The sequence below is a fragment of the Lynx canadensis genome, chromosome D1, assembly GCF_007474595.2.
Source record: "Lynx canadensis isolate LIC74 chromosome D1, mLynCan4.pri.v2, whole genome shotgun sequence".
NCBI lineage: Eukaryota > Metazoa > Chordata > Mammalia > Carnivora > Felidae > Lynx > Lynx canadensis.
This window is the reverse complement of record NC_044312.2, coordinates 102,672,332-102,698,416: the sequence shown is the minus strand read 5'-3', so window position 1 is coordinate 102,698,416 and position 26,085 is coordinate 102,672,332. Positions and strand designations below refer to the sequence as shown.

Genomic DNA, 26,085 nt, shown 5'->3' with positions numbered 1-26,085 from the left:
CTAGTGGCCGATGGAGTAGGCCCCCGAATCTGTGGACCGCTTCTCCTCGGTGGTCTGGTCGCTGGGGTACACTGTGTTGGCCGAGGCGGTGACCTTCAGCGTCGTCTCGTCCACCTGCAGATAGAAAGGCTGGCGTTATCGTGCTCTAACTACGGGGAAGGTCCTCCTGTGGGGACCCCACTTGGCAGACACAGCAGGTGGGGCTCACGGCCTCCTTATCCAGGAGCTCGAGCAAGTCTGCGTGATCCCAACAGTCTTTCCGTGCACCCCAAGGGCAGACAGGAACCTGAGCTAACCAGAAACGGAGAGGGGCAATGAGTAGATGGGGGTGTCGGCGGTGATGACCCACAGAGCCCCCAAGGGTCTCCACAGAGCCCATTCTTGGCTAAATCCCTCTTTTCTGGACCCCCAACTTGCACCGAGGCCCAGTGAGCTCCCCTGAAGAAGTCCCCAAAAGGGGGAGCGATTGAGAGTCCCTGGGGCCTAGTGCCACTCCCTGCCCTGTCCCTCCACCTCTCATGCGCCTGCCCCCACCCTCCCCAGCTCACCTCCTCAAACTTCTTGGCTTTGTACTGGTCGGCCCCCTTGAGGAAGTTCAGCAGGATGATGTCACAGAGGACGGTCCCCTGGAGGAAGAGGCAGGGCGGACTCAGTGGGGCTGCCCTGCGAGGAGAGGAGCGGGCTGGCAGGAAGCAGCAGCGGGCACGATTGCCCTCAGGCAGAAAGCAGGCCAGGGGCCGGGAGGAGTCCTCCAAAGACACCTGACTGATGTTTCCACTTGGAAAGATGTCCAGGGGTTTGGCAGAATGTCTTCATCACCCGAATCTCCAGCTCCTGGCAGTGACCCCAGACCAAAATGCAGGGAGAGGACTTGATGGGAGAAGCGGAGGGTGAGGGGGTAGGAGTCCCTGGGAGCAGGGCTCTGTTCCTTAGGTCTGTGGACTCCTGGAGTCTCCTCCCTCACCTTCACGGTGGGGAACAGGAGCTCTGAACCAAGTCTGTCCCTCCCGCAAACGGGGAGGTAATGAGCTCTCCGTGACTGGACATGTTCACTCAGGGCTGACCCAGTCTGGGGGTGGGGGACAGTCCCCTTGCCAGACTGAAGCATCTGGCAAGAGGTCAGGCTTTACATTCTAGGCAGAAGCAGGGCTTACCTGGGCCACCACCCCCCCCCCCCGCCACCCCCAGCTGGAGCCCCACCTTGACTGGCCTCCTGTCTGAGCCTGGAGGGGCTAAACTCACCACTCCCACGGAGGTGAAGGCTGCCACAGAGCTGATGATGGTGGGGATGATGTTGAACTTGCCAGCCTGCATGCACAAAGATCCAGGCGAGTGGGCAGAGGGTCAGGTACGAGGTCCTGAGGCCTGAGACCGAACGTGCACTCGCAGCCAGAGAGAGCCCATGGGTGGAGGGTTCTTGGAGGACCAGCAGGCCCCAGCCCTTCACGCCCCAGCCCAGGCAAAGAGACTACACATGTGACTAGCTGAGGCTCTCAGAGCTGGTCAGCGGCAGGACCTTGCCCCCCCCGCCCCGCCCCCAGCAGAGGAGGCTCTTCGGGGCCCAAGACAGGTCTGGGTTTCCTCCCCTGAGCCCCGCCGTCACCCCAGCCCGAGGACTCACATTCCCGTACACCAGCACGTCAAAGCGGATGCCAAAAGCCTTCAGGAGTGTGCGGTATTCGCTGCCATTCTCCAGCTTGTAGTACTTGGCGAACCTGGAGGCCAGAGGCGGCAGGTGGGTCGCCCTGGGGACTCCTACCTGAACCTTCAGAGTCCCCTGGAGCCTACAATCCGTGCTTACTGAGCGACTCTTATCGATGGTTTTGCTGGACGCCTGCCACCGTCCTCCCTGTGTGGTTAGCTGGCCCTCTGCACAGACGTCATCTTCGGGGCTTGTTACAAAGGCAGATTCCCAGCCCTCCCCCAAACCTGTGGAATCAGCATCTCTGTGGGTGGGGCCCGGGACTCTGCCTTTTTAAATAATATCCAGAGATGATTCTGATGTGTATGAAAGTCTGAGCTGTGCTGGACTCCACGCATCTTCAGTTTATTTGTTTGGGTATCTCAGGGCCCAGCTCGCAGCAGATGCTCCCCTCCCATAGGCTTGTCAGCCTCCTTGGGCTCAAAGCCTGGCTCTGCCACTTATCGGCTGTGCAACCTGGGGCCGGTTCCTTAACCCCTCTGAGACTCAAGTTCCTCCATTATTATTGGTCATAATATAGAAGTCCTGCTTCCCAGGGGTGCTGTGAGAATTACATTCGCATTTATAGAGAGGCTTTAAAAAGCCCTTTTAGACACCTTGTCTCCTTCTACCCTCGTCACAGACCTGCTGGGTAGGGACGTGACTGCTCTGTTTCTCAAGTGAGGCTCTGAGGGGGGTGAAGTAGCCCAAGTTCAGGACTATATCCTCTACACCTTCTCTGCCCGGGCTGCCGGGTGCCAGGAACCTTGCTGGGGACAGGTAAGAATGATCACCTTCAAAACGGGGGCCCCCGAGCACCTCACTGTGAAGATGCCCCGGGAGGTGAAGGGACTGCCTGTGGCTTCACAGTCAGTAAGCAGGTGAACTGCATTTGTTTAAAGCCGGTCGATCCTCCCCCCGCCCCCCTCCCCACGCCCTGCCCATGCTAGGCAAAACCCTAGTGTCAGCAAAGTGTAATCTCTTAACCCACGGCAGTAAAATGGGCTCCTGATGCCAGTGTCCCAGGAAAACGGTGAGGGTCAAGTGAGATGATGGAGTGAAGGGACTCAGAAAACCCCACAGGTGTGTGGGCCTGACACGGGTCTGATTTGGTGCCGCGGCTGTGTCCCCGTCAGTGTTTCTTTTTCTTTCTTTCTTTGTTTCTTTCTTTGTTTCTTTCCTTCTTTAATCTTTTAATATTTTTATTTTATTTTTGAGAGAGAGAGAGAGAGAGAGAGAGACAGAGCATGAGCAGGGGAGGGGGCAGAGAGGGAGGGAGACACAGAACCCAAAGCAGCCTCCAGGCTCTGAGCTGTCAGCACAGAGCCCGACGCGGGGCTTGAACCCACGAACCACGAGATCATGACCTGAGCCCAAGTGGGAAGCCCAGCAGACTGAGCCACCCCGGCACCCCTCCCCTTCAGTGTTTCTGATCCCCACAGGTTCCCAGGCCTCTCCCAGCAGAAAGAGGAGTCTTGAGAAACTCCCTCCTCAAAGGGGTTTCCCCGGACTGCTGTGCCGCCCCTCCCACGGCTGTTTGCATTTGAATCTGTACAGCGGGGAGAGTAAAATGCTCAGCCAAGTGCTGAGACAACAGAGGGATCACGGGTTTGGGAACAAGATCATCTTGGGGAAGAGTCATCTAAACTTATAAAATGTCAGCCACTGTCTGCTCTGGCTGTGAGGAATTTTGGAGTTAGGCAGAAAGGGGTCCGAAGTTCCACTCCATGTTGGCAGCTTGGCCTTTTATGTGACCCAGCCCTCAGGGTTTCACTTTTCATGTCTAGGAAGAGGGGGTGCTCATGTCCCCCCTGCAGATCTGTTAGTGACGGGGGTAAACACGGAGACCCATCCTTTGGGACAGGCACTGTCGCGACACTTGTCGCCATCTCTGGGTTGGACACTCTGCCCTTCTCTGCAGGGCCTGGGAACCTGGTCTGCAGAGCCTGCCTCGGCCAAGCTCCCTACCCTCTGATTCCAGGTGGGTGCAGCCGTGAGAGGCATCCACAGGCCATCAGAGGAAGAAGGGGTGAACTGGGTCCGGAAGGAGTCTGGGCCCCACATTTCCCATGGAGAAACAGCCAGTGTGTGTGTGTGTGTGTGTGTGTGTGTGTGTCCCCCCCCCCCCCCCCCCGCATGGAGCCTGACCTGGGAACGAGTGTCCTGTGGACTCCACAGCCAAAAGGGGAGGCAGGGGAGGGCAGGATGATCTTCTGGAGACGGAGACCCAGGGTAAAAATGGGAGTGGCCCCAGGAAGGAGGCTGAGAGGAACCCAAAGACCTAACCCTAAGAAGCAAAGTCTTGGAGGATGGGGACAGAGGGGAGGGGCTGGACCCACCTCTAAGATATGATAAGATATGGTCTGGGTGGCGGCGGAGGGCTTCACAGACCAGGCAGAAGGGAGTGGACCAGGCCGCACCAGCAGGAGGGGGGATGCAAAATAGACCCCAGAAAGGAAGTCACTCTTCCAAGTGGTCCAAGGAGGCCTCTCAGGAGATTTTAAAGAAGTCCAGAAAAGAAGCATCTGGAATGGACAGAGGCTCCAGGAAGTCCTCACTGTGGCTTTCAGGTTGGCCTGAGAAAAAGTGTAGACCATCACCTTCTCCACTCCTGTTAACTGAATACCAGAAAATATGCAAATCTCTTAAGACAAGTATCTCACGCAGTTAATCTCATGAAGAAGGGGCGAGGACCCATTTTGTAGATGGGGAGACAGAGGAGGAGGTGACCTGCCTGAGCCGGGATTCCAATCTCTGCCCTTAATCCTGAATGTGCTGCCTCCGAGCTCCAGGTGGCCAGTAAGGACAGAAGCAGACCTGGAGCCAGATCTCAAAACCCGTCTGTATTCTGTGTTCTGCTCACATCCCTGGAGAGCTCAGGCACCTGCTGTCCACGGGGACCGGGCTGGGGTGGGACTGTGGGTCACAGGTGTTTGGGGCAGGGCAGAGGCTGGCACTGCGCTCCCGAAGTCTGCATTCCCGGCCTGAGGCTACCGTCATGAAAAATGCTCTCATATTGACTCGGAGAACAAAAAGTCAGCATCCTGGGCACTGCGTTCAAAGCGAGGGCTGGCTAAATTTATCTTGGGAAGGAATGTGAAGGAACAGGGAGAAAAACCAAAGCGGACTTGGTTTTTCTCCAGCACCTGCCTTCCAAGAGGCAATACGTATGATAAGATCATTATCTCACCAACCACCCACCCTCGGAGGCGGGTTGGCAGGGACTGGTTCTCTTCCTGGGTAGGAGGGAGGAAGCACGGTGCTCAGGGAGGGAGGGCCCAGGCTAAAAGCAGGGAAGGGCCCGGGAGTCCTGACTTCTGCTCTCGAGTGGCCGGTGAGCGTCACGGCATCTGGCCCAGCCCTGTGGCACCAGGGTCTGGGGTGTCTTCTCTCTTGGCACGTGGCTGGACCATACTGCCCGCCCTCTTGCATCGAACTAAGGCGGGGGCCTTGGCTACTTCTTGCCAATGGAACGTGAATGGAAGTGAAGTCTGCCAAATGTGGGCTGAGGTGTGTTGGAACATCGTACCTTGTTTATCCTCTCTTTCCTCATGGCCGGCCACTGGGGAGCTAGGGGTGAACTCAGGCCCTAGGGGAGACTGATTCAAGAGGTGACGGGAGCCCAGCTGCCCGAACGACTGCGCTGACCCAGTGTGAACTGTGCCATGGGCAGTAAACAAACATTTGTGTGAAGCCTCCGAGCTGAGGGGGTGTTTGTTACAGCAGTTAGCAATATTTACCCTGACTGTTACAAACATCCATAATTTTCTATCTGAGAGACCTGGGGTTCAGGGAGGAGAAGTTACCCACCAAAGAATGAAGAGTGAGTTAAAATTGGGGAGTTTTGGGGGTGCCTGGGTGGCTCAGTCAGTTAAGCATCTGACTTCGACTCGGATCATGATCTCACGGTTGGTGAGTTCGAGCCCCACATGGGGCTCTCCGCTCTCAGGGCTGAGTCTGCTTCAGATCCTGTCTCCCTCCCCACCCCCAAATAAATAAACATTAAAAAAATGGGGGAGGTTTTCAAGAGTAGCCAGGGAGAGAGCAAATTCCAATGATGCCACATGGCTAGGATTTTCCCCTCCAAGAGTCTTGGAGGTCTGGGCGTGGTTCTGCGGCCTTCGACTAATTTTTCCACCCTGGACAAGCGGAAACCTCTCTGAGCTTTCTTCCTCAACCGAGCGGTGAGAACAGAAAGAGCCACGGGGAGGACGGAAAAGTGCCTAAAGCTTGTCCCTTTCCTTTCATATCCTAGGATCATGATACATGAAACACTATGTATCCTGGAGAGAGTCCTACTAGCGGGAAGAACGGCCGGCACGTGCTCAGTGCTTACTACGTGCCCGGCACTGTGCCAAGTGCATGACACTTACTAGCGCATTGAATACTCAACCCCATGGAATCGTGCACTGCTGCTCTTCCCATTTTACAGATGAGGAACCAGGATCACACAGGTTGAGCAATTTGTGTAAGGTCCCCAAACCACCAGTCGGTGAGCGAACCTGGGATTCAAACTCAGGCAGTTCAGTGCCACAGCCCACACTCGTAGCCAGCATTCTAGACTGTTCTTTTTGCTGCCCGACTTCTGTGAGATCCTGGCCAATTGCTTTCAGTTCTCCAGCAGGGGACCTTCTGTGTTGGGAAGGTGGGTCTCTCGACCCAGAGCCAATGACCCAGAGTCACTGGCTGGGAGCAGAACAGGAAGCACACGCCGGCCATGCAGTGTTGGGAGAGGGATGCCTAGCTTCCTTGTCTGTAAAGGGGATGGGCTGAGCTACACCGTGCCCGGCCCTGATTTCTCCCAAATTCTCCGATTCCTGCCTCTGCAGCTTTGGTTTTCTCGGCTGGGAAATGCGGCTGGCGAGAGCGACGCCACCAACACCCAGCCGGGCCCAGTCCGCCTTCCTCACCTACTGGCAGATGCTCCCTCGGTGCCAGGCACCAGAAGTAACAGCCATACCACCCTGCCTGCCTTCCTGAGCCACCTCATAGACACGGACTTCTTGCCTCTGCCCATGCTGTTCCCCTCCCCTCCCTTCCCACCTTGCAAACTCCTATTCATCCACTAGGGCCCAGCAGATATTTAGAGCACACCTACCCTTTGCCAGGCACTGCGCTAGGCACTGCTGATACCTTGGCCAGCTCTGCTCTCCTCACAGGGAGAGAAATACTAACAGCCACACATTCCCATAAGTAGCTAAAGCCCGACATCGGGGCTGAAAAGGAGAGAGCACCATTCGAAGAGCTCATCGAGTGAAGAGCTAGGCTGGAGAGTCAAGGAAGGCTCTGTGCGAAGCGACATTAAAGCTGCGACCCGGAAGGAGAGGTGAGACGTGAGCAGGCCAGAGGCGGAGGCAGCTGTCCTGGCTGAGGGAACCGCAAGCCCTCTCGCGGAAAAGGACATGGTGTCTCTGAAGAAGCCGCAGGAGCTCGGTGGACTGGAGGACAGAGCCGGGTGGGCCCGTGCGTGCGTCTCTTCCCGAGTCCACACTCGGCGACCTCACGCTTGTAGCTTCGAGTTGACAAGGGAGGCGTATTTACACCGCAGAGATGGGCAGACGCGGGGAATCCGGTGTCTCCTTTTCCTCCAGAGCTGCTTTGTCAGCGTGCGGCGGAGGCTGTAACTGTAACGAGCTACCTGTCTTGCCTCTGCCCGGCCCCGGGGTCTCTGCCTCAGCACCTGCTGCCCCAGACTGTGGTTGACAGTTAGGACTCGGAGGCAGACCCCACGCTCCGCCGTTGCCCAAGGGCCTACCAAATGCAGTTGTCGCTGGTTCCCCAGATTCCTGACATCCCACAGACTCAGTTTAGCCACGTCGGCCTCTGGTTTCCCCCTCCTGACTCGGCCTCTCGGAACGTTCCCGTTCTTTAGGTGGAGCTGCTCGAAGGTGGCAGCATCGGGCTGTTTGTCTCCCAAATAGAAAACATTTAGATGTGGCAGGTGGCTGGGTGGGAGAGTAGGCGCTGTCGGTGGGAACCAGCCCCTGTGGAGGAGAAGCGGGGACAACAGCAGAGACGTCATATGTGCGGAGTGCTTCGTCCTGCTGAGCGCTGGGCCCGAGGCTTCCACACTTCCTGCCTCCCCGACACCTCACGGCCGCCCGGTGCTCTGGCCGTCGGTGGAAGGGCTTTGAAACGACACCGTCCTGGGATGGCACCGCGGCTCCCAGTTAGCCCTCATCAGCTGAGGTGAAGCCCCTCACCTGGGTGTGTCTCAGTCTCCCCAGATGTGAAGCAGAGGTGCCGGCAGGTGCTATGGGCTTGTTACGGAGGATTCTGTGAGCTGCTGGGCGTGAGGCACAGGGCTTTCGGGGAACATCATCCCATGATCATCGGGCTGGAGAGAAGAACGGCCGCTCTGTTCCTGTTCCTGGGCCTGCCGGGGGCACAGACGGGATCTGAGCTCGAATGCCCCCCCTTGCCGCTCCCCCGGGACAGGGCCCAGAAAGGAGACTTTGTGGCGGCCTCGGGGTGGCGCAAGGACTTGCTAAGCTGGTGCCCTGTGAAAACAGCTGCTGGGGAGAGAGAGTGCGGCTGGGGCCCGCAAGGAGAGAATGGAGCTGGACGCCTGAGGCCACTGCGCCCGGAAGAGGCAGGGAGCCTGGGGGGCGGCCAGGCCCGGGCTACAGCTGTCGGGGTCGGGAGGGTGTGTGCGCGCGCACGTGATCCCTCATGCCGCGAGCAGCGATAGATAAAGAATGAGTAAGTACAAACATCAATTACCGTAATAAATCATTTGTCAGATGTGCTTCTGCTGGGCAGGGTTGAAAGTACGTTCCGATGAGACAGGTCCATAAATAACAGTGCACGCTTCAGCAGCCCGACCTTCCAAAGCCTCTCCCCAGACACCCACAGGCACTGGTTCAGACTTCTAGAGCCTGAAGGGGCCTTATCACCTTTGAACAGCCCATTTCACAGAAGAAGAAACTGAGGCCCCCGGAGGGGCTGAGACTTGCTGACGATCACACTGAGCATCTGGGGGGGCAGGGAACCTCAACCATAGCCTGCAGGCCTCCTGCCTCACCCCCCCCCCCCCGGGGCTCTCTCTGCTTCACCTTCATTATTCTTGGCTCGCTCCGGCACAAAAGATTTGTCGTATAAAACATTTTGTTATTTGGGTTCAGGTTTGTATCATTTCCACTTGACCATAGGAACTGGTCTCGTTCACGTTTGTATGAGCCACAAAGCCTGATATAATCTGGAATTGGAAGAGATTTTCAGAGCCCTCCCCTCGTTAGCCACAAGAGGCTGGCCACCGCTGCCCGCTCCCGGGATCCCCCCAGAGAGGCGAAACTCGCTGCCTTCAGAAGCAGCCCAGTTCCAGCCTCGGGTGGCTCCAGCTCTTAGAAACGCTTCTCCACGCTGGGCTGACATTTGCGCCAGTCGGCAGTCAATAACCGTCTGCTGAATGGAGAAGGGTTTTATCACAATGTACAAATCCCTTGGAAGCTCTCAGACATCTGTTTAGAAACGATCCCATGGAGTGATGGAGATTCCTTCCTAAAGCAGGGACACGTAACTGTCACAGCCGCAGAAAAAATAGCAGCAAACTTGCGGGATCCGGGTTGGACTTGTAAGGGAAAACTAGGGCCCGGAATGTGAGTTTCCAAGTGAAGGAAGTGGTGTTCCCAGCAAAGCTTTTGCCTGGTGAGAAGCAGTTTTGCCAGCTGAAATACACTTTTACAGTTGATTTTATACTGATAGGAAAATATCTCCTGGCAGACTCACTGCATGGGGTGGGGGGGCAACATCCTTGGAGCTGGGACGCCTTCCCTTAGCGAAGACCCCAAGCCATACTTACTTACTCATATTCTCGGAGCCTAATCAGCTTCAGGGGCGGACATTTAAACAATGGTTTGTTGTTGATCTTTTTACATATTACTATTAATTCATCTTTGATGAGGCAGGGAAAGATCAACGGACACACAGTTGGAAGAAGTACCTACCCGAGAGCCGGGTGGCTAGCCGTCTGTTCCGGGAGTAATCTTTGTAGCTTCAGTTTCCTCATCTGTCAAATGGGGGTAACCGTACGGTCCTACTGGGATACTTGTGGTTACCAGCACGGGCTCTGGAGGCTGTCAGAATTTGAAATCCAGTCCAGCAGTATTTGCCGTGTGGCCTTGGGCAGATAATGAAACCTCTGAGCTTTCAGTTTCCAGCTACAAAATTCTTCAGAGTTGATGAGATAATCCACAAAGAGCACTTGCTAAGTCCCTGGCTCACTGGGTAAGCACTCAGTGAGGGTTAGCCATTATATTCTACAATAAAGTTGGTTGTTGTGTGGATAGGCTAGACAGGAACGTTATACAAGGCTGTAAAAATTCAGGATCGCTCCAGTGGCCTCTCTCCCACTTCCAGCTAAACAAAGGGAAGAGGAAAATGGATCACGGAGAATTCAAGCAAAATACACCCCCGTCGAAGGGGCCTTCGAGTGTCTCTGGGGAGATGACGGAAATGGCTGCTTTTAACACATGGCTTTTGGAAGGAGAAAAATCCAGATTGCAGAAAGAATGATCAAAGCCAAGGGCACACTTTCGATTCTGTCTCTGTCGATTGGCCTAAGATCTTGCTGATCCGCACGTTTCGGCGTGGAAACAGAGCAGGTGCCAGATTTCCGAGCTTCGTGGGTACATTTCCAACACGAAGCGATCACTAGAAACACCTACCGCATGAGGAACATCTCGCAGCTGAACAAGTGTTTTTTGTCCCAGACACCAAGAGAGGAAATCCAAAACCGCCTTGCCTTTTAGTCGCAAAGCTGTCTTAGCAGCGCTCGGGGGAGAAATGCGAATCAGACACTGCTGAATGCATGCCCTTACTTCTCTCCCATCATCCCGGCCATCGCTGCTGGGTGTCTCTCTTCTGGTTGCTTCCTTGTTGCAAACGATTTGAAGGTGACAGGTGTGCTAGGGGCACTGGCTGTAGATCAGGTCCCTGGGTTTGGGCCCCGATGCACCTCTTCTTTAAGCTGTGTGACCTGGGGCAAGTGTCTACTGTGGGGGGGGGGTGTGGGCGTGAGCTGTGAATCCTGACAAAATAGGTGTGAAAAGGCTTTGCAAACTTAACTCTGGGGGGCTCTTCTTCTGAGGTCTGGGGATGGGCTTTTTAAAGATCTTCAAAGTCCTGGAATCTCTCTGTACAGAAAGGCAGAGAAAAAGCACTGGAGGGAAGCTCACCAAACTGTCCAGCACATTAACTTCCTGTAAGGGGAGCAAAACTGGAGGAGTGAAAGGGAGTGTCTACATATCGCTTGGATGTATTACTCTGAGGATGCATTTCTATCTTATTTGTGGAATTAAGGTGTTCTTTTTTTTTTTTTTTTTAAAGAAAATGCCTGTCTATGAACACGTGCATCTTATGGGGCATTTGCTCCATGGGCTCCTCAGGGGCGTATGAGGGTTAGAGACCTCCCTGTGTTCATGAAGGACACCCCTGATCCACACTCCTGCCTCGGGCATCCTCAGTCCGTGGTTTGGATTCTGGCTTCGGGTGGAGCCTGGCGGGGTCACAACTCCTGTCCTGACAGCGGTGTCCCCAGGTGTCACTCACTGCTTCCTGCCCTCGCCCCTTCAGACCCGGGCAGTCACCGGCCTCCGGGTACTGGCCCCAGGCTCTGCGCTATCCTTTGCGGTTTTCCTACACCCTGCCCACACCTTTGAAACAGTCCCTTTATTAAACTCTCCTCAAATTACCCAGTTTGCATGTGCCATCTGTTTCCTGCTGGGACCCTGACTGCTATAGTATTTTTAATCCGTCTTTGTAACCATCTCTGCCCATATACTCATGCGCACTCATGTACATTCACTGACAGCGTGTTCACACACACGCACACACACTCACGGGCACGCTCAGGCACACAGTGCACTTACACACTCACCCGCAGACTCACACTCATCCCCTAACAAACACACCCACTCCCTCAAAACCTTACCCAATACTCACATTCACATGCGACACCGTCTGCCTGCTCCCAGCACTCTGGTTAAAATCCTGCTCTGGTGCACCGAGGGTCCACCTGGGATGCAGGGACCTGGCCCTTGTCTACACCGCTGTCACTGGGGTGCCTGTCACCTGCACACCACTACACCGGTGACTCTCGCCAGTTCTTATTTTTGGAAATGCTGTACTTCGTCCACTACGAATCCGGATGGACCCACCAATGGCAACTCTCAATGTACTTGGAAAGAGGCTTCATAAAAATACCACATTAAAGAGGCTCCTGGAGTGTTCAGCCATACAGAATAGACAGAGGAGTAAAAATAAAATCGTTCCACCAAGTTTCAGGTAGGGACAGATGGCAACCTCAGGAGATCACACAAACAAAGATTAATTTAGATGGACGGCACCACGTACTTTGGGTAGAAGTCGAAGGGAGACACATTCTGGCTCAATACGAGGTCACCTTTCCAATAACTGGAGCTGTCAATGAGGGACAGGCCATCTTGTGAGGCGGCCCCACGTCTGGGGCCGTGTTACAGCGAGACTGATAGTGGAGTTGGGACAAATGACCTCTCAGGCTCCTTAAGGTGTTCCTGTAACCTTGGGCAAGTCACTTCCCCTCTGAAATTTCCACTTCCTCATCTGTAAAAAGGCCCCCTCAGTCTAGGGGTCTCCCAGGGGCCCTCATTGGCTATACATTCTCTCAATCTCTGATCCTACAGGAGAAGAGCGGCAAGAAGGAGGGGGAGGGAATTTGGAAAGGAGCTGCAGAAGTAATTAGTGATGGAAATGCGAATCTCTAGCTGCCTCTCGTCTGAGTTTGCAGATTAAAACAAGGCTGACTCTTGGCTGAATGATTCCATTCCCTCCAGAGCGAATGGCAACCGTAGGACGTTGAAAAAAAAAATCTGGCCTGTGTTAGAGACAGAGCAGCAGGTGAATGTGTTTGGGGGACAAAAGGCCAGACCCCGAATTGTGCCTCCAGCAGCCCCTAGTCCCTTTAGCCTCTGTGGACCTCAGATTCTTCGTTTAAGTGGGGATGAAAGTGTCAAGCACACAAGCATGTTTTCCGGAGGGTTGACACATAGGAATGTCCGTAGCTTTCGTGGATGCATGGAAATCAGCTGAGAAAATAGGGTTGTGTCCAGGCTCCCACGCTTCCTGGTTGTGTGGCCTTGGGAAACTTATTTCAGGCTGCAAGCCTTTGTTTTCTCACCTGTGAAGTGGTGGCACCTACATCACAGAGCGTTGTGCCAAACAACGTATCGTGCTGGGGAATGAGGAGCTTTGTGGGTTCTTAGCTTTCCCGTGTCAGACACCCAAGTGTGGCCTGTGCCGAACTGGGCTGTGACCCTTAGCCTCTTATCAGAGGGCGGTCTGTGGCCTCCCCCGATGTGGGCGCTTGCTTAGCTTAGCCTTGGGGGTCCATGTGGTGCCAGTAGCTTGAAGGGAACATGAGGGCAGTGGGTGGGCACCCGGGAGGAGGGGTTTGGGGGATCTTGGGCGGAGCCCTGTGTCTGTCACAGTCCCCAGATATTCCCCCACGCCAGAGCTATTCTTTGGGCCCCCCTTGGAAACTCTTCTAAACTACAGGGGTTGAATTGAGCAGCGTTGCCCCTTCATACTCTGGCCTAGGAGCCTTCGGTGAGGCGGTTAGTTACCTGGGGTCCACACCTCTCACACAGCTCCCCGTAGGCCCCTGCAGAGGTTAGGCTCACAGGGTTCTTGGAGATCCTGGATCTGTCTGCCCAAATACAATCTAAGCTGATTCAGGACCAGTTCTACCTTGTGTCCTTCTGTGCCGGGCAGGAAGGGGGTGCGGGTGGCGGGGTGGCCATAGCACGATAAACTGGAGATCCAGAATGCCAGACCATTTCTTCTTTAAATGAAACAACTTGTTCTAAAACTGGGGGGGGGGGGGCACCAGTAGTTGGGGGCTTCATAATACACACATCCTTCACCGGCTCATCTGCCGTGTAAGTTATTAGGAAAACTGAAGTGTTCCCACTGGCCAGGGGGAAGTTATGAAGATGAAAACTTTGCATTTTAGATCCTGAGAATTTTATTAATTACGTTGCTATTTTAAGCCACCGTACAAATATCCTTTGTATTGATTTCTGTGTGATGTACCCACTGAATAAATATGCCAATTTCTGCCAGGGAGCCGAACAGTATTTTTAACCTACTTTAAAATATGTGTTGTTTCCTATGGTTTTTTAAAGTTTGGAGTTGATTATGAAAGCACTTTCAATTTTAAAAAATTCTTCTTTCCAGAGAATATACATATATATTTTAAACTATTAAATATAAAGGGTAACGGGATGTAGTTTTAGACGTAGTTTCAAAACTACAAATAAAGGTTAAGAAAAAGGTGAAATGATTACTTTTTCGCTTATCTGTGCCATTATGTTGGAAAACACCACTATAACAAAGAAAGTTCGAGTAACCATTCTTTGGACGTGTAACTGAAACCTATTCTGACGTGTACCATTTTCCCTGATCGTTGCCTAGTCAACCCGTTTAGTGTATGACACTGTTGTGTGCAATCAAGGCCCTACCAGAGACCTCAGGATCTTCAAAAGTTAAGGGAAAAAAAAAAACCAGAGAGCTGAAACTTTTCGCCCCTTGCTTACTAGGATCCTCAAGATAATGGCACTACGGCCATTTCACAGATGGGGAAATCAGGTAGGGAGAAGGTCAAGGGCTTCGTCAGGGGCTTTCAGCTGGTTCCAAATAGTTAATTCTGGGTTCTTCTCTTTCCCCCTCTTCAAAATGGAGGTGATGGTGGTGGTGGTGGGTGTCAGGGAGAGGTTCCTTATGTCTCAAGGACATTGGGAGTATGAACCAGATGGTGCTTAAAGGCTGGTTTGAGCCCTTGGTTGGAAAGGCAAGAAAGAACCAACGGCCACCGTGGTTGTTCTTTGGGACCGAGATGAAGATGGACAGAACGGAAATACCTTCTTTCCATCTTGTAACCTGGCACCGCTGTTGCCCTTGCTGTGTGGATTGAGAAACCTGAGAAAACTCAGGTGCCCGACAAGGGCTGCCCGGGCGTTCCTGAGGCACACTCCAGCTTCAGAGCCCGAGCTCAGAAGGGCTCAGAATCACAGACCACACCCTCTGGGAGGCCTTGGTCGTGCGGTCTCACTGCTGACCTGGCCGCGCCGTCGCCGGGTGGCGGCACTTAGAAAGCCTTCTCTGATGTCGAGCTGAAGCCCGGGGGGGGGGGGGGGGACCACGTGGGCCCCTTTCTTCTCCACATGCGTTGCTGCTGGGGGTGGAACTCTAGAACGGCCCCTGCCTCCTCCTCCTGATGTCCCAGGAGCCCCGGGATTACCTGAAGTTGTAGCCTGGGGAGACGCTGCTCTTCTCGGAAACGCTGTCGAGCCTGGTGAAGGAGTATTTGGGGATGCACTGGTCCCACGCCCTGTCGAGGTCACACACCCAGCCGATCTTAATGCCGAGGACTCCGCCCTGTAGAAGGGGGCCAGGTGTGAGGAGGCAGGGCTGTCTCCACTGGGTGGGGACAGGGGGTCATGACAGACAGACACGTGATTCTTCCCATTCTCCAGGTGGAGGGAAAGTGGTTCGGCCCGTGCTGCTTCGTAAACAAAGTGCTGCACTCAGGGGTGAGGACCTTTGAGCCCATAAATCCCGTTTTTGTCTTCCGTCCCTTTGGCAGCAGGAAGGATCCACGCGGGCTTTTTCAGAGCTCCAACGTGGAGTGTGAAGGCGAGGATGGCAGACTGAGGCTTGGCAGGAAGGGTGAGGGAGGCAAGGCCCCCCGGGACAGGGGTGGGAGACCCCGTTGAGGCACGAAGCCAGTTGCAGACCTGTCATGCCTCCACCAGGTGGCGCTGCCCGGCCACAGCCCCGGGTTCCCGGGACCTCCACCCTCCGCCTGCCAAAGGGCCCCGGGTCCTCTAGGCGCTCACCGTGCTGGCCAGTTTGGCAAAATCCTGCCCTGCGAACTTGACCACGTCCCCCACCCGCAAGATGGGGCAGAAGGGGGCCTTGTCAGGGTGGAAACGGCACGTCTTCATGTCGGCGGCTGTGAGGTTGGGAAGGAGGTTTCCCCTGGGGAGGGAGGAGGAGAGATGAGAAGCAAGGGCCAGGGTTCACACGAAGATGGGCATACACAGCCTCCTCAGAGACCCTCTGGGCCCAGGCAGGGGGGACGGGGACCTGACATCTTGGACACTCGCAGGCTCCGTCACCTCTGTTCCTGCATCCTCCCTGCAACTCCGAGGCCCCTCTCTCTGCATCAGAGTTGAGTGTGCCCATGTCTAACATCCCCCAGCACCCAGGCTGGGGCTCCCAGGGGCCAGGAGTCACGCCTGATTTCTCTCGGCACCTCCGTGGTAACTGGCACCGTGCTGCACACGCCCGATGCCCGCCAAGCACCGGCCGAGTGAAGGAGTCAACCAACTCCTAACTAGCTAGCGGGAAGGGACACACCCACTTGGGCTTGATGTGGGAGGAAAGAGGTGGGAACGGGCCCCTCAGGCCCCGAAGGTTGGTGGGATCTGGGTTCCAGGCCCAGGCTGACCTTGTCCCTCACCTGCCTGGAGCAGAACTCCCATCTGGGTTCTGAGCCCCGAGGCGGGAGGCTGGCACAGAGACTGGCCCCAGAGCCCTCCCTACTACTTGGTGGTCAAAACCAGCTGGGAGATTGGGAACACGAGCCCCAGGGAGATGGGGAGACACCATGGGGAGAACCACGCGCAATGGGCTTCTCCACCCCTCTGAAAATGAGCTGGGGCGGGGGTGCACTGCTTCCTGCTTTAGGGAGGGAGTTGGGACTCACTTCTCAAAGTTGAAGAGGGGGAAACGGATGCTGTTCTTGATGAAAATAGTGAAGTTCTCGGCTTCCATCATGACAGGCCTGTGGGTGAGAACAAGGGGGCCTTAGCTTCTTGGGAAGAGACAGGGGAAACAGGGTGCTTTCGCCCAGGGACCACTTTTACTGCTGGACGTTTCCCACTGGGCACCTGGTCTTGGCCTCTCTGGGGCCGAGGGCCAGAGGGAGAGGAGGGTGGCAGGTGAGGCAGGGGGAAGGTGCCATCCTGAGACCACTTCCCGGCCCTGGACTGGACACCACTGGGGGTGCCCGTGACACCCTCTGCAGGCGCAGGGGTGCAGACAGAGCTCCCCACATTGTCAACGGAGAGCTGGGGCGGGGTCCTCACATTTCCACCGTGTCCACCTCGGTGGGGCACCAGCCCTGGATCTCACAGGTCCGGAGCACAGAGCTGTAGTTCACGCAGCGGCCGGTGAGGATCCCTGTAACGGGAGCCACGAGTGCTGGGGGTCTTTGCCACTCCCTCACCCCCACCCCACCTTTCATCAGGGGACCCCCGCCCCACACTCAGGGACCCCACAGGTGGAGGGGAGACACAGGGAGGGCAAGGGAGGTGGACCAATGGCACAGGAGCCCTGCCGAGCTCTCTCCCTCCTCTCCTCCTGAGCCCTAGACCAAGCCAGAGGGAGATGAGTCTCCTTGCTCCCCGGTCACGGTGTGCTCTTCCTTGCCTCTGAGGCTTTGCTGCAGTTGTTCCTTCTGTCTAGAATGTTCTTCTCAAAACCCTTCTATGCTGCCAACTCCTTCCCATCCTTCAGGGCCCATCTAAAATGTCACCGCCTCTAGGAAGCCATGTGGGGCCACCTACCTGGAGCCAATCTCTCTCCCTTCCCCAGCTCCCACTGTTCCTCCTTGACGGCACTTTGTCACCACCATCCCCGGGCTGTGGACTCCTCTGGGGGCAGCCCCCACTGGCTCTGGCTCACGTGAGCATCTATAAATGCTGGCAGAATTCCAAGAAACAGGCCAATTCCCATGCTCTCTCCTAGGGTGGACTCTCCCCCATGGGGGATGTGCTGCCCTCCAGGGTCCCACTAACACTCTGGGGTTGTGGGGGGGGGCAGCAAGGGGAAGGGATGCACTCACCCCCACTCGGGAAGCGCTCAGGCCCGCACTGGCTGTCTGATACACAGCGGTACTTCTCCTCGCTCTGTGGGGAGACAGGGCTGCAGGTGGGTGTAGGACCCTGTGCTGGGCCTGGATGAGCCTCTCGGCTCCCAATGCTTCCCCATAACTGAGGGCCTTTGGAGGTGGAGGTCCCAGGACACAGCTCCAAGGCTGGAATTCGGACCTCTGCTCACACCCATGCCCCTCCCTGCCACTGCTCCCCACCCACAAAGTTTTCTTCCTTGACCTGCTTCATCCAACCTCTCTTCCTCCCCTCACCTCTGGGCAGAATCCTTGCATCTGGTTTTCAGTAACTATCATCTTGGTGATGATGACAAAGACAGAGGTACCCTTGGTAGGAGAAGGGAGAGAAAAAAAAATGCACCAATGACAATCCAGGAGCTGGGTATCACTGTTATCCCCACTCTACAGATGAGGAAACCCATACTTGGGGTAAGAGATTCGGCCAAGGTCACAGGGCTAATAGAGGGCAGAGGTGGGTCCAAGTCAGGTCTAACCATCCACCTGTCCTCTCTTGCCTCCCTCTGCGTGTTGTGCTGATCACAGGATGAGTGTGGCAGGCCCTGAAGGGGACCCTGCTTCCCTGATGCCTAGTGCTGCACTCTGGAGGGCAGGCCCAAGCACCCCACCCCACCCCTTCATCCTCCAGCTGCAGGGGAAGGGCTTCTCTGATCACCGATGCCACAAACCCTGGTTGGGGGATTCCGTCGGCACTCTCCCTACCTTGCCCCAGCATCTGGGCATCCACATAGCACCCTGGGGGTAGGGGGACTGTACCTGGGGTGGGGTCACATAATCAGACACGTCCATGACTCTGTTGGCATAGCGTCCAAAGCCCTTGACCTTGGTTACGACGGAGGACTCAATGGCTGTGTCCCGCACCTGGTAAGCCTTCTCGTGTAAGAACACCCACCTGGGCAGAAGAGCAGGGATGGAGAGCAAGAGAAGAGGGTCTAGGCCCATCAGACAGAGGCCAGGAGAGGCTTCCTTCCCCAATATTAGACAGCACAGGGTCTGGCCCTGTGGCAGGGGGAAGGCCTGTGCTGGAGGGGAGAGACCTCGCCCTGTGTTGGCTTAGAGTTTTTCCATCTTTCCTGTTTACTGCTTCAGGACCACTTTTAGACTTTTTCCCCTCCCCCGCCCCCCCATCGTGAAATTTTAATACTACAGATATCAGCTTATGTACAGTATGTATATTTGTATTTTATACATAAAAATCTCAAGGATAGGTTTTCACCCCCTTGGGGGCAGCATCGCCCCCTTGAGGGCGACATGGTCCCTTTGCCAACGCATCGTCATTCCCGCTGACTCAGAGGCCACCTCTTTGGCAGGCGACTGGAAAGAGGAGGGGCAGGGGATCCTACACCTCTGACCCTGAGCACCCCAGGCTTTGCTCGTGGGTGAGCCTAAGTGCCGGCACATAGTAGGTGTGCGGTAAACAAGTCAGTGAAGGCATCTGGGAGCTGGACACTTGGTAGAGTCTCCACCTGTGCAAGCGCCAGATGAGGCTAGAGGAGGAGGGGAGGAGCAGCTCACTACCCGGCAGGTAGAAGGAGTTGGGTTAGCAGGCGGCGGCCGCTGACCTCATTCCTTGGACTGTGCTGCCACCCAGTGGAAGTTTACCTGTACTGCCTTCTTCTTGCCGCTTCAAGCCATTACTTGGGCCAGGATCAGGGCGGGCTCCCACTCTTCCACCTCCGCCTCTCTCCCCGGACTCCCGGACCCTCGCAGCCTTCCCCAGCAGCAAGAAGGGCCTGCAGGCCACTCTTCCCTCTGCACTCCTGCGAGACCCCTCAAGGCGCGAGCCACTCTTGGCCTCAATAGCAAACTCCCAGCCTGTAGCCAGTCGTATTAGCTCCGGACAGCACACGGGAAGGCAGATGCCGTCACTGTCCCCATTATACAGATGAGGAAGGGTCATCACATGCATTTGGAAAATGCTGCACACTCCTAGTTTTGGAGAAACACTGGTGACATCTCGTGGAATCCAGGAATGCACTTTGGGAATAGCTGGATTAGGGTCACTTTCTGCATGCTAACCGAGGACGGCACAAGGTTGGGGTGGCCCATCAGATGAGGATGAGCAGAAGGAAGGAACTGGAGGCTGTGTGTTGTGGAAAGCACAAAGCTGGGGAAGGGTCAGGCTGGGAAGCTGGACTGAGGACTTTATAAGCAGGGAGTTAGGATTTCAGGCCCGGGAGTTTTCCAACCCCAGAAGGTTGTCTAAGAATGGGCTGCTATGGGAGGTGGTGAGCTGCACGTGCCTGGGAAGACTCAAGGAGATGTTTTCAGTTGAGAGGGGGTATTGGACTGGATGACCTCTGGAGTCCCCATAGCGGGGAACAGCTCCGGGGTCATGCTGGGGGTCACAGTCACTTGTAGGATGGGCACCTACCCGTCCTGTTTATGTGAACACAGGCTGACGTTTGCAAGAGACTCTTTGTGCAGTTTTCAGTGAGGGGGCTGGGAGTTACCCCATAATGGGGCTTCCCTCATGGGTCTGAATTCCAAATGCTCTCCTGAGTGGGACAGAGGGGGTGGGGTCACAGCCAGCACTGGCGGGTGGCTCCCAACCTGTCACCTGTTTTATTGTTGCCGCCTTATAGCAGGCAACATCCTGATTAATGCAGCCTTAGGAGTTCATATGCTTGTACAGGGCTCGAACACCCTGCCTGTATGGACATCCGTGGTGTTGTATGCTTTACTTTCTTTTTCTTTTTTCTTTTTTTTTTGCAAGGGGAGGGGTTTCATCAAGGTCTCGTAAGGAAATCTCACACACAAATCTCATCCACCACCTGACGTCCAAATGAGTATTATCAGCTCACGGCTGGGGCCCTGCCCAGTGGAGGGAGTGAGGCCAAGGGCCCAGGTCTCCCTGCTCCCAGCTGAGCTCACCACTGCCCCAAGTAGAAGCCACAGTCACAATACGCCATCTGGAACCTCAGTGTGCCTGGCCACGGAATGGCCACATCTCTGAGTGGTGATCTAATGACAAGGTTTCCTAAGACCCCTTGCCCTGTCCATAAAGCCCAGGAACATCTGCTGATGAGAAGCGGGGTTCAGATCATCACCTAACCAACACAGCCCGCTGAGTGCTCCGTGCGGTAGGGGTTCCCTGAGTCCTTACCACAACCCAGAGAGACATTTTTGTCAGTACTATTATTTTTTTATGCTTGTTTATTTTCGGGGGAGAGAACGAGTGGGGGAGGGGCTGAGAGAGAAGGGGACAGAGGATCAGAAGTGGGCTCCGCGCCGACAGCAGAGAGCCCGATATGGGGCTCGAACTCATGAACCATGAGATCACGACCTGGGCCGTAGTCAGAAGCCCAACCGACTGAGCCACCCAGGCGGCCCTTAGGTCACACATAAGGAACCAAAGGCACAGAGGTGTACTGACTTGCCAAGCTGAGAGGTGGGCTCCAACCCGGACAGACTGCTCGGAACCCCCTCACACCTCACACCCTGCACGGCTGGTCTTGGGGCTGCTGGCTCCCAGTCACCGGGGCAACAACTCTAGGCTTGGCAAAGTCGCAGGAGGAAGGGCCCCTAGGGCTTGGAAGAGTAATTAACCAATCTCTTTCCTCCTCCTTCTCCTCTAAAGCTCCTTCTTGTGCCCAGTTGGTAGGAGACTCCACATCAGAATTCTCTCTCTGAGTTAAATAATAAGTGGGAGAATTTCAGTGGCCCCTTGGGGCCCAAGGACGTCATCAGGGCAGCTCAAAATAAGGGGATGCTTCAATTTCCAGAACAGAGGGACTGAGTCTGTCTCCAGAGGCCAGGGCTGAGGAGATAGGGCAGGACTGGGCCTTCGATTCTTGGCATTTACTCTGCTACTCTGACTTATTTTTTTCTTGTGTTCCTGGTTTATTATTTATAGAGCGGAAAGCGGGTGTCAGCTCCTTGGCAGGTGGGATGTGTGGGAAGGAGGCCAGAGCAGCATCCCAGCCCCTTCTGTCCACCCCCAAGGAGTCAGGGAGGAGGCCGGGGAGTGGGCGTGGGGGGTGTGTGTGTCCGGAGGAGAGGGGTCTCTAAGGAATGTGTGAGCCGGGGGGAAGGGGAAGGTGTGCTGGGGAGTCCATGAAATGATCATAGCTGCCATCTATCACTGACTCTCCCGTTTCAGGCAAAGCACTTGACATGGCAGCTCGCCTCGCCATACCTCCCTGGGACGGACATTCCTAAACCCATTTTCCAGATATGAGGCCTGAGACTTAGAGACATAAGGTGATCCGTCCAAGCCCCACTCATAGTTGTGTCAGAGCGAGGCTTCTAACCAGAGGCTCTTCATTCCATGGCCTCCCCTTCATGGGGTGTGGAGAGGGGAGAGGGAGACCAGAGTGAAAACCACTCCTCTCTCTGCACCTGTAACGTGGGAGGTTCCAGAAGGTCTTCCCACCATACTTGCCACCTAGTGTCCCATGGGGTGCCTAGGGTGCATCCAGGGGGGAGGATGGGGTGGTGGGCCAAGAAGGTGGAATTTCAGGCCCTTCTCTCTAAATGAGAGCAGTTCCCCTTTTAACTGCTGTATGTATTGAGCTTCTTTATAAGATTCAAAATGAGGCTGGATATTATGAACCAAATGGGGCAGCTGTGCAAATAGTCTATGGATTGGGCCGCGCAGGGGGAGGGAGGGACGGGGAGAGCAGAGCTGTGAGGGGTCCAAGGCACCATCAGCCACCACAGGTCCTTCTGATGATGAAGCACCAAAGGGCAGGGGGTACCCCTCTGTCACTTTGCAGGAAGGCACTTCCTTCAAGGAGGTCCTGCAAACCAGTCATGGAACCACCAGCACTTCTGTAAACTCAGTCCCTAGGGATCTCCTATTTCCTCCTCAGCTCCCCAGAGGATCCCAAAAAGAAACTGGCTCTTAGGAAGTCCCACCCCACAGAGGAGACAGGGGATTGCCACCGGGGCCCAGGAAGGCCACATGAGAAACACCAGGAAAGTCTTGGCCTCTCTGTGCACCTGGCTGGGTAAAGGAAACCAGGGATGAAGTGCTGTGAACCCCAGACAAGCAGCCGAGGTTGGAGCAGGGGTGAGAGCATACGTGCAGACAATGAGCTGGTGTGTTACTGCAAATGCATAAGAGGAATGGTTGGCTCATGTTACACGTGTCCTAGTAAGGTTGTGCATCTGGTCTACCTCGCAGGGATGATATGGCAGAGATTCAAGTGTTAGTTACATGTTACTATCACAGCATTAAAAATCCTTCCAAATGCTACTGTGTCCAAGCCATCCTCCTCTCTCTCCCTATGACTGCACCACCCTTAACGGATTATCCTGTGTCCATTCCTACCCACTCCAATCCCTTGGCACATGAGCCAGAATGATCTTCCCAATTCAGATCTCATTTGTCTGTCTCCTCTCTCTCTCCCCCTCTCCTTCCCTCCCTCCCTCCCTCCCTCCCTCTCTGTCTCTGTCTCTCTGTCTCTCTGTCTCTCTCTCTCTCTCTCTCTCTCTCTCTCTCACACACACACACACACACACACACACACACACACTTCCCATCCATTGTCCTTCTGTACGAATGAAAGCTCTGAGGGTGTCTGAGGTCTGGCTGGATCTGTGATCCCACCCCTATCTCACGCCACACTCACCTTTGCTCCTTCTGCTCCAGCCATAGAGACCTTCTTTTCTTCTCCCCATTTGCCAGGCCCTTTCCCTTTGCAGAGCTGGGTTTCTCTGCCTTCAATCCTCTTCCTTCCCTTTCCCCCACCCTGGGTTGTTCTTACTTGTCCTTCAGATCTTGCCTTGGGCACCACACCTCCAGAAAACCTTGTCTTAGCTCCCCAACCAGGTCAAATACCTCCATGCTGGCAGCTCTCTTAGCACCGTGTGCCTCTTCTTCAAATCATGGGCCTTGGTTGAAATTTTACGTTTGTTCTTGGAGATAGTTTGATTAATGCCCATCGCTTGCACCGTAAGCTCCATGAGGGTGAGGGCCCTGTCTGCTTTTGCCCACCTTTCTGTCCTTGGTGCACAATGCCTGGCATGAAGAAATGCTCAGTAAATTTCTGCTAAATTAATGACAATGGATCATGAAGTCCTAATGGTGCATGGGCTCACGTGCACAGAGATGGGGCTCAGGCCAGGGGGCTGGGCTGCAGACTGCACGGATGTAACTGGAAAGAGCTGCTCCATGGGGAGCTGTCAGGCTGGGAGATGGATGGGGCTGGATATCAAGACGCCGAAGAGCCTCTCCTGCTTGTTCCTGCAGGCTGAGCTCCAGCACTGAGGATCAGAGCATCAGATCGTATCACGATGAGAAAGAGACAGGGGCAGGGCAGGGGGAGAGCAGAGCAGACTGGCCCAGGAGGTGCTGTCTACCCTCCATCAACCTTCTGCCAGAGCCAACAGAGCCAGGAATGTGCTGAGGCAGCTTTGGGATCCACCTGGACCACCATACCGTCTCGTCTCGTGGCTATAAACAGTCACAGCATCGTATATACATGTGAACATGGAACAGTTAAGAACCAGCTTCCAGCCAGACTCTGGAGATGCGCACATGGAACACTGGCAAACATTGTATCTCACAAAACCTCCCAGTTGCAAGTAAACTTCAACACTGCTTATCCTACCCCTTCTCTCATATCCCGGAGAGGAGCACTGGATGCATACCCTGGTCCAAACAGGCACATAAGTGAAGCCTACTGGCTCCCACAAAGCACGCAAAGCAAAAAAATCCCTTAAGCCACGTCTGCCTGCTTTTCCGAGCACACGCTCACACCCTGCTCTGACCTTTCAGGCAAGGAGGCCCACGCACGCACAGCTCCAGCTCACACATGCACCGGACGTCCCCTTTCACTTGCTTGAATTCACTCATGACAGGTGTCACTGGCTAGCTGTCTCTCACACGCAGAGCCATTGTCTCAAGGAACACCATGAGACTAGAGACCGGCACACCAGGAAAGAAAACTTGAGAGGTTTCTGCCTGTCATTTCTGGTGCCCCATCGGTGCGCGCAAATGACCACAAGAAAGACAGAACCTGTGTTTTCTCCCCAGCCATTGTCTGTTTCATGGCCCTTTGTGTATATATGTGTGTGCGTGTGTGTGTGTGGGGGGGAGTGCATGCCTTTAAAGATGGGCACTGGGAGGGGGTCTTCTGACCACTGGCTCTTAAGCAGCCCCCAGGACGGGTTATATGGTAGAAAGTCAGGTAGCAGTAGAGAACATTCGCTTTCTGACAAAGGGGAGTGTTTCTGGATTCATGAGGAGGGCCCCTGTATCATGTTCAAATGGCCACCTTTCCCCCGAGCAACTCTTCCCTTGAGTGTTATTTGTGCCTGTGTCTCTCCTCCTCACCAAAGAGCAGACCCCCTGCTTTGTCCTACCCTCTAGGAGGAAGGGCTTCTCCCCTTGCCCCATTTTTTCACCATCTCCCCAAAGCCAGGAAGGGAATCCCTCATTCCAAAGTGGTTCAGTTCCCTCCTTCCCACCCCACCATCAACCGGATCAAACCAGCACTGTCTCCTATTTCAGTGCCTTCCCTTCCCCTTTCCTGTGCTTCCTCGTCTTTTTAGGACCCCAAAGCACTGGTTGAGGAGAACGGGAAGATGTGTGTGGGGGGGGTCTCTTCTCTGGTGGGGGCAGGATAGAAGGGAGAAGCGAGATGGTCACCTGGGACTTCTCCTGGTGGAGGGCGTGGTACCAGGGCAAAAACTCACTCCTTGGGGTGTGTGCCTAGAAACCACCCTCTGATTCCCGAGGATTTACTGGGGAAAAGAACTCATCTGGGGACCAGATCCCTGATGGGAGTGGCCGAGTCCAGTCCATGGGACACGGCTCCATAGAAGAGACTGCTTCCTCCAACAGAGAAGCCCAGGGCGCTGGACAGCAACAACACCGAGGGGACACCAGGCAGCCCTCCCCTGCCAGGACCCGAAGGCCCACAGGACTCACCCCACGAAGTAGGAGATGATCAAAAGCTGGACTGCTCGGTTGATGACCCCAATGGTCCAGCTTTTCACAACCACTGACTTGGTGGTCTCGTAGGTGAAGAAATCTGACACGCAGTTCATGCTGAGAGAGCACTCAGGGGCCACCGAGAAGGGACCCAATGGTGGCCTCAGGAGGGAGAGGTCCTCAGGACAGGGAGACAGAGATCAAAGCCTGGAGGGGACAGCTTGGAGGGGCTTGAGGAACGGGTGGGGAGCCTGTTCCTTTAAGTCAGGCAACCTAGCTCAGTGCCCAGGCTCTCTCTGCTCTTGATACTCTGGGCTGCCAAGAGTCCAAGGCCAGGGAGGGGGGGACCCCCTTTTAGTTCGTCTCCACCCCACTCCCCTGTGATGTCACGGTAGGGGTGGGGTCTCCAGTCCCAGGCTCCTGATTGCCTGGGATGCAGCTGGCTAGGGCCCTTTGGGACTCGTGTTTTATCTGCACTGTCTACCCTTTCTGTTCCGTTCTCTTATGCCGCATCTTTATTCCAGCTCACCAGCTGCTTCATGTTCTTCTTAAAGCCCCTTGAAACGTCCCATC

At 55.1% G+C, this 26,085-nt stretch overlaps 1 protein-coding gene across 1 annotated transcript; it reads right to left on the bottom strand.

The window, feature by feature from the left end:
* Positions 1-25,628, bottom strand: P2RX3 (purinergic receptor P2X 3). The gene is made up of 12 exons (XM_030332475.1): positions 25,510-25,628; positions 18,387-18,522; positions 17,868-17,939; positions 17,568-17,631; positions 16,810-16,903; positions 16,428-16,505; positions 15,556-15,697; positions 14,958-15,094; positions 1,622-1,715; positions 1,243-1,308; positions 549-626; positions 1-114 (listed from the first exon to the last, which is right to left on the bottom strand). Exons 1-12 carry the CDS (start codon positions 25,626-25,628, stop codon positions 1-3), a joined length of 1,194 nt encoding a protein of 397 aa, XP_030188335.1.
* Positions 25,629-26,085: the final 457 nt, after the last annotated feature.

Excerpts from the sequence above, each read along its gene's own strand:
- P2RX3 (XM_030332475.1), bottom strand. The coding sequence starts at position 25,628 with ATGAACTGCGTGTCAGATTTCTTCACCTACGAGACCACCAAGTCAGTG. Across the intron at positions 17,632-17,867 it reads TGCAAGGATTCTGCCCAGAG|AGCGAGGAGAAGTACCGCTG; the intron begins GTGAGGGGAGGA and ends GTCTCCCCACAG. Across the intron at positions 1,716-14,957 it reads TCCCCAGGCTACAACTTCAG|GTTCGCCAAGTACTACAAGC; the intron begins GTAATCCCGGGG and ends TCTGGCCTCCAG.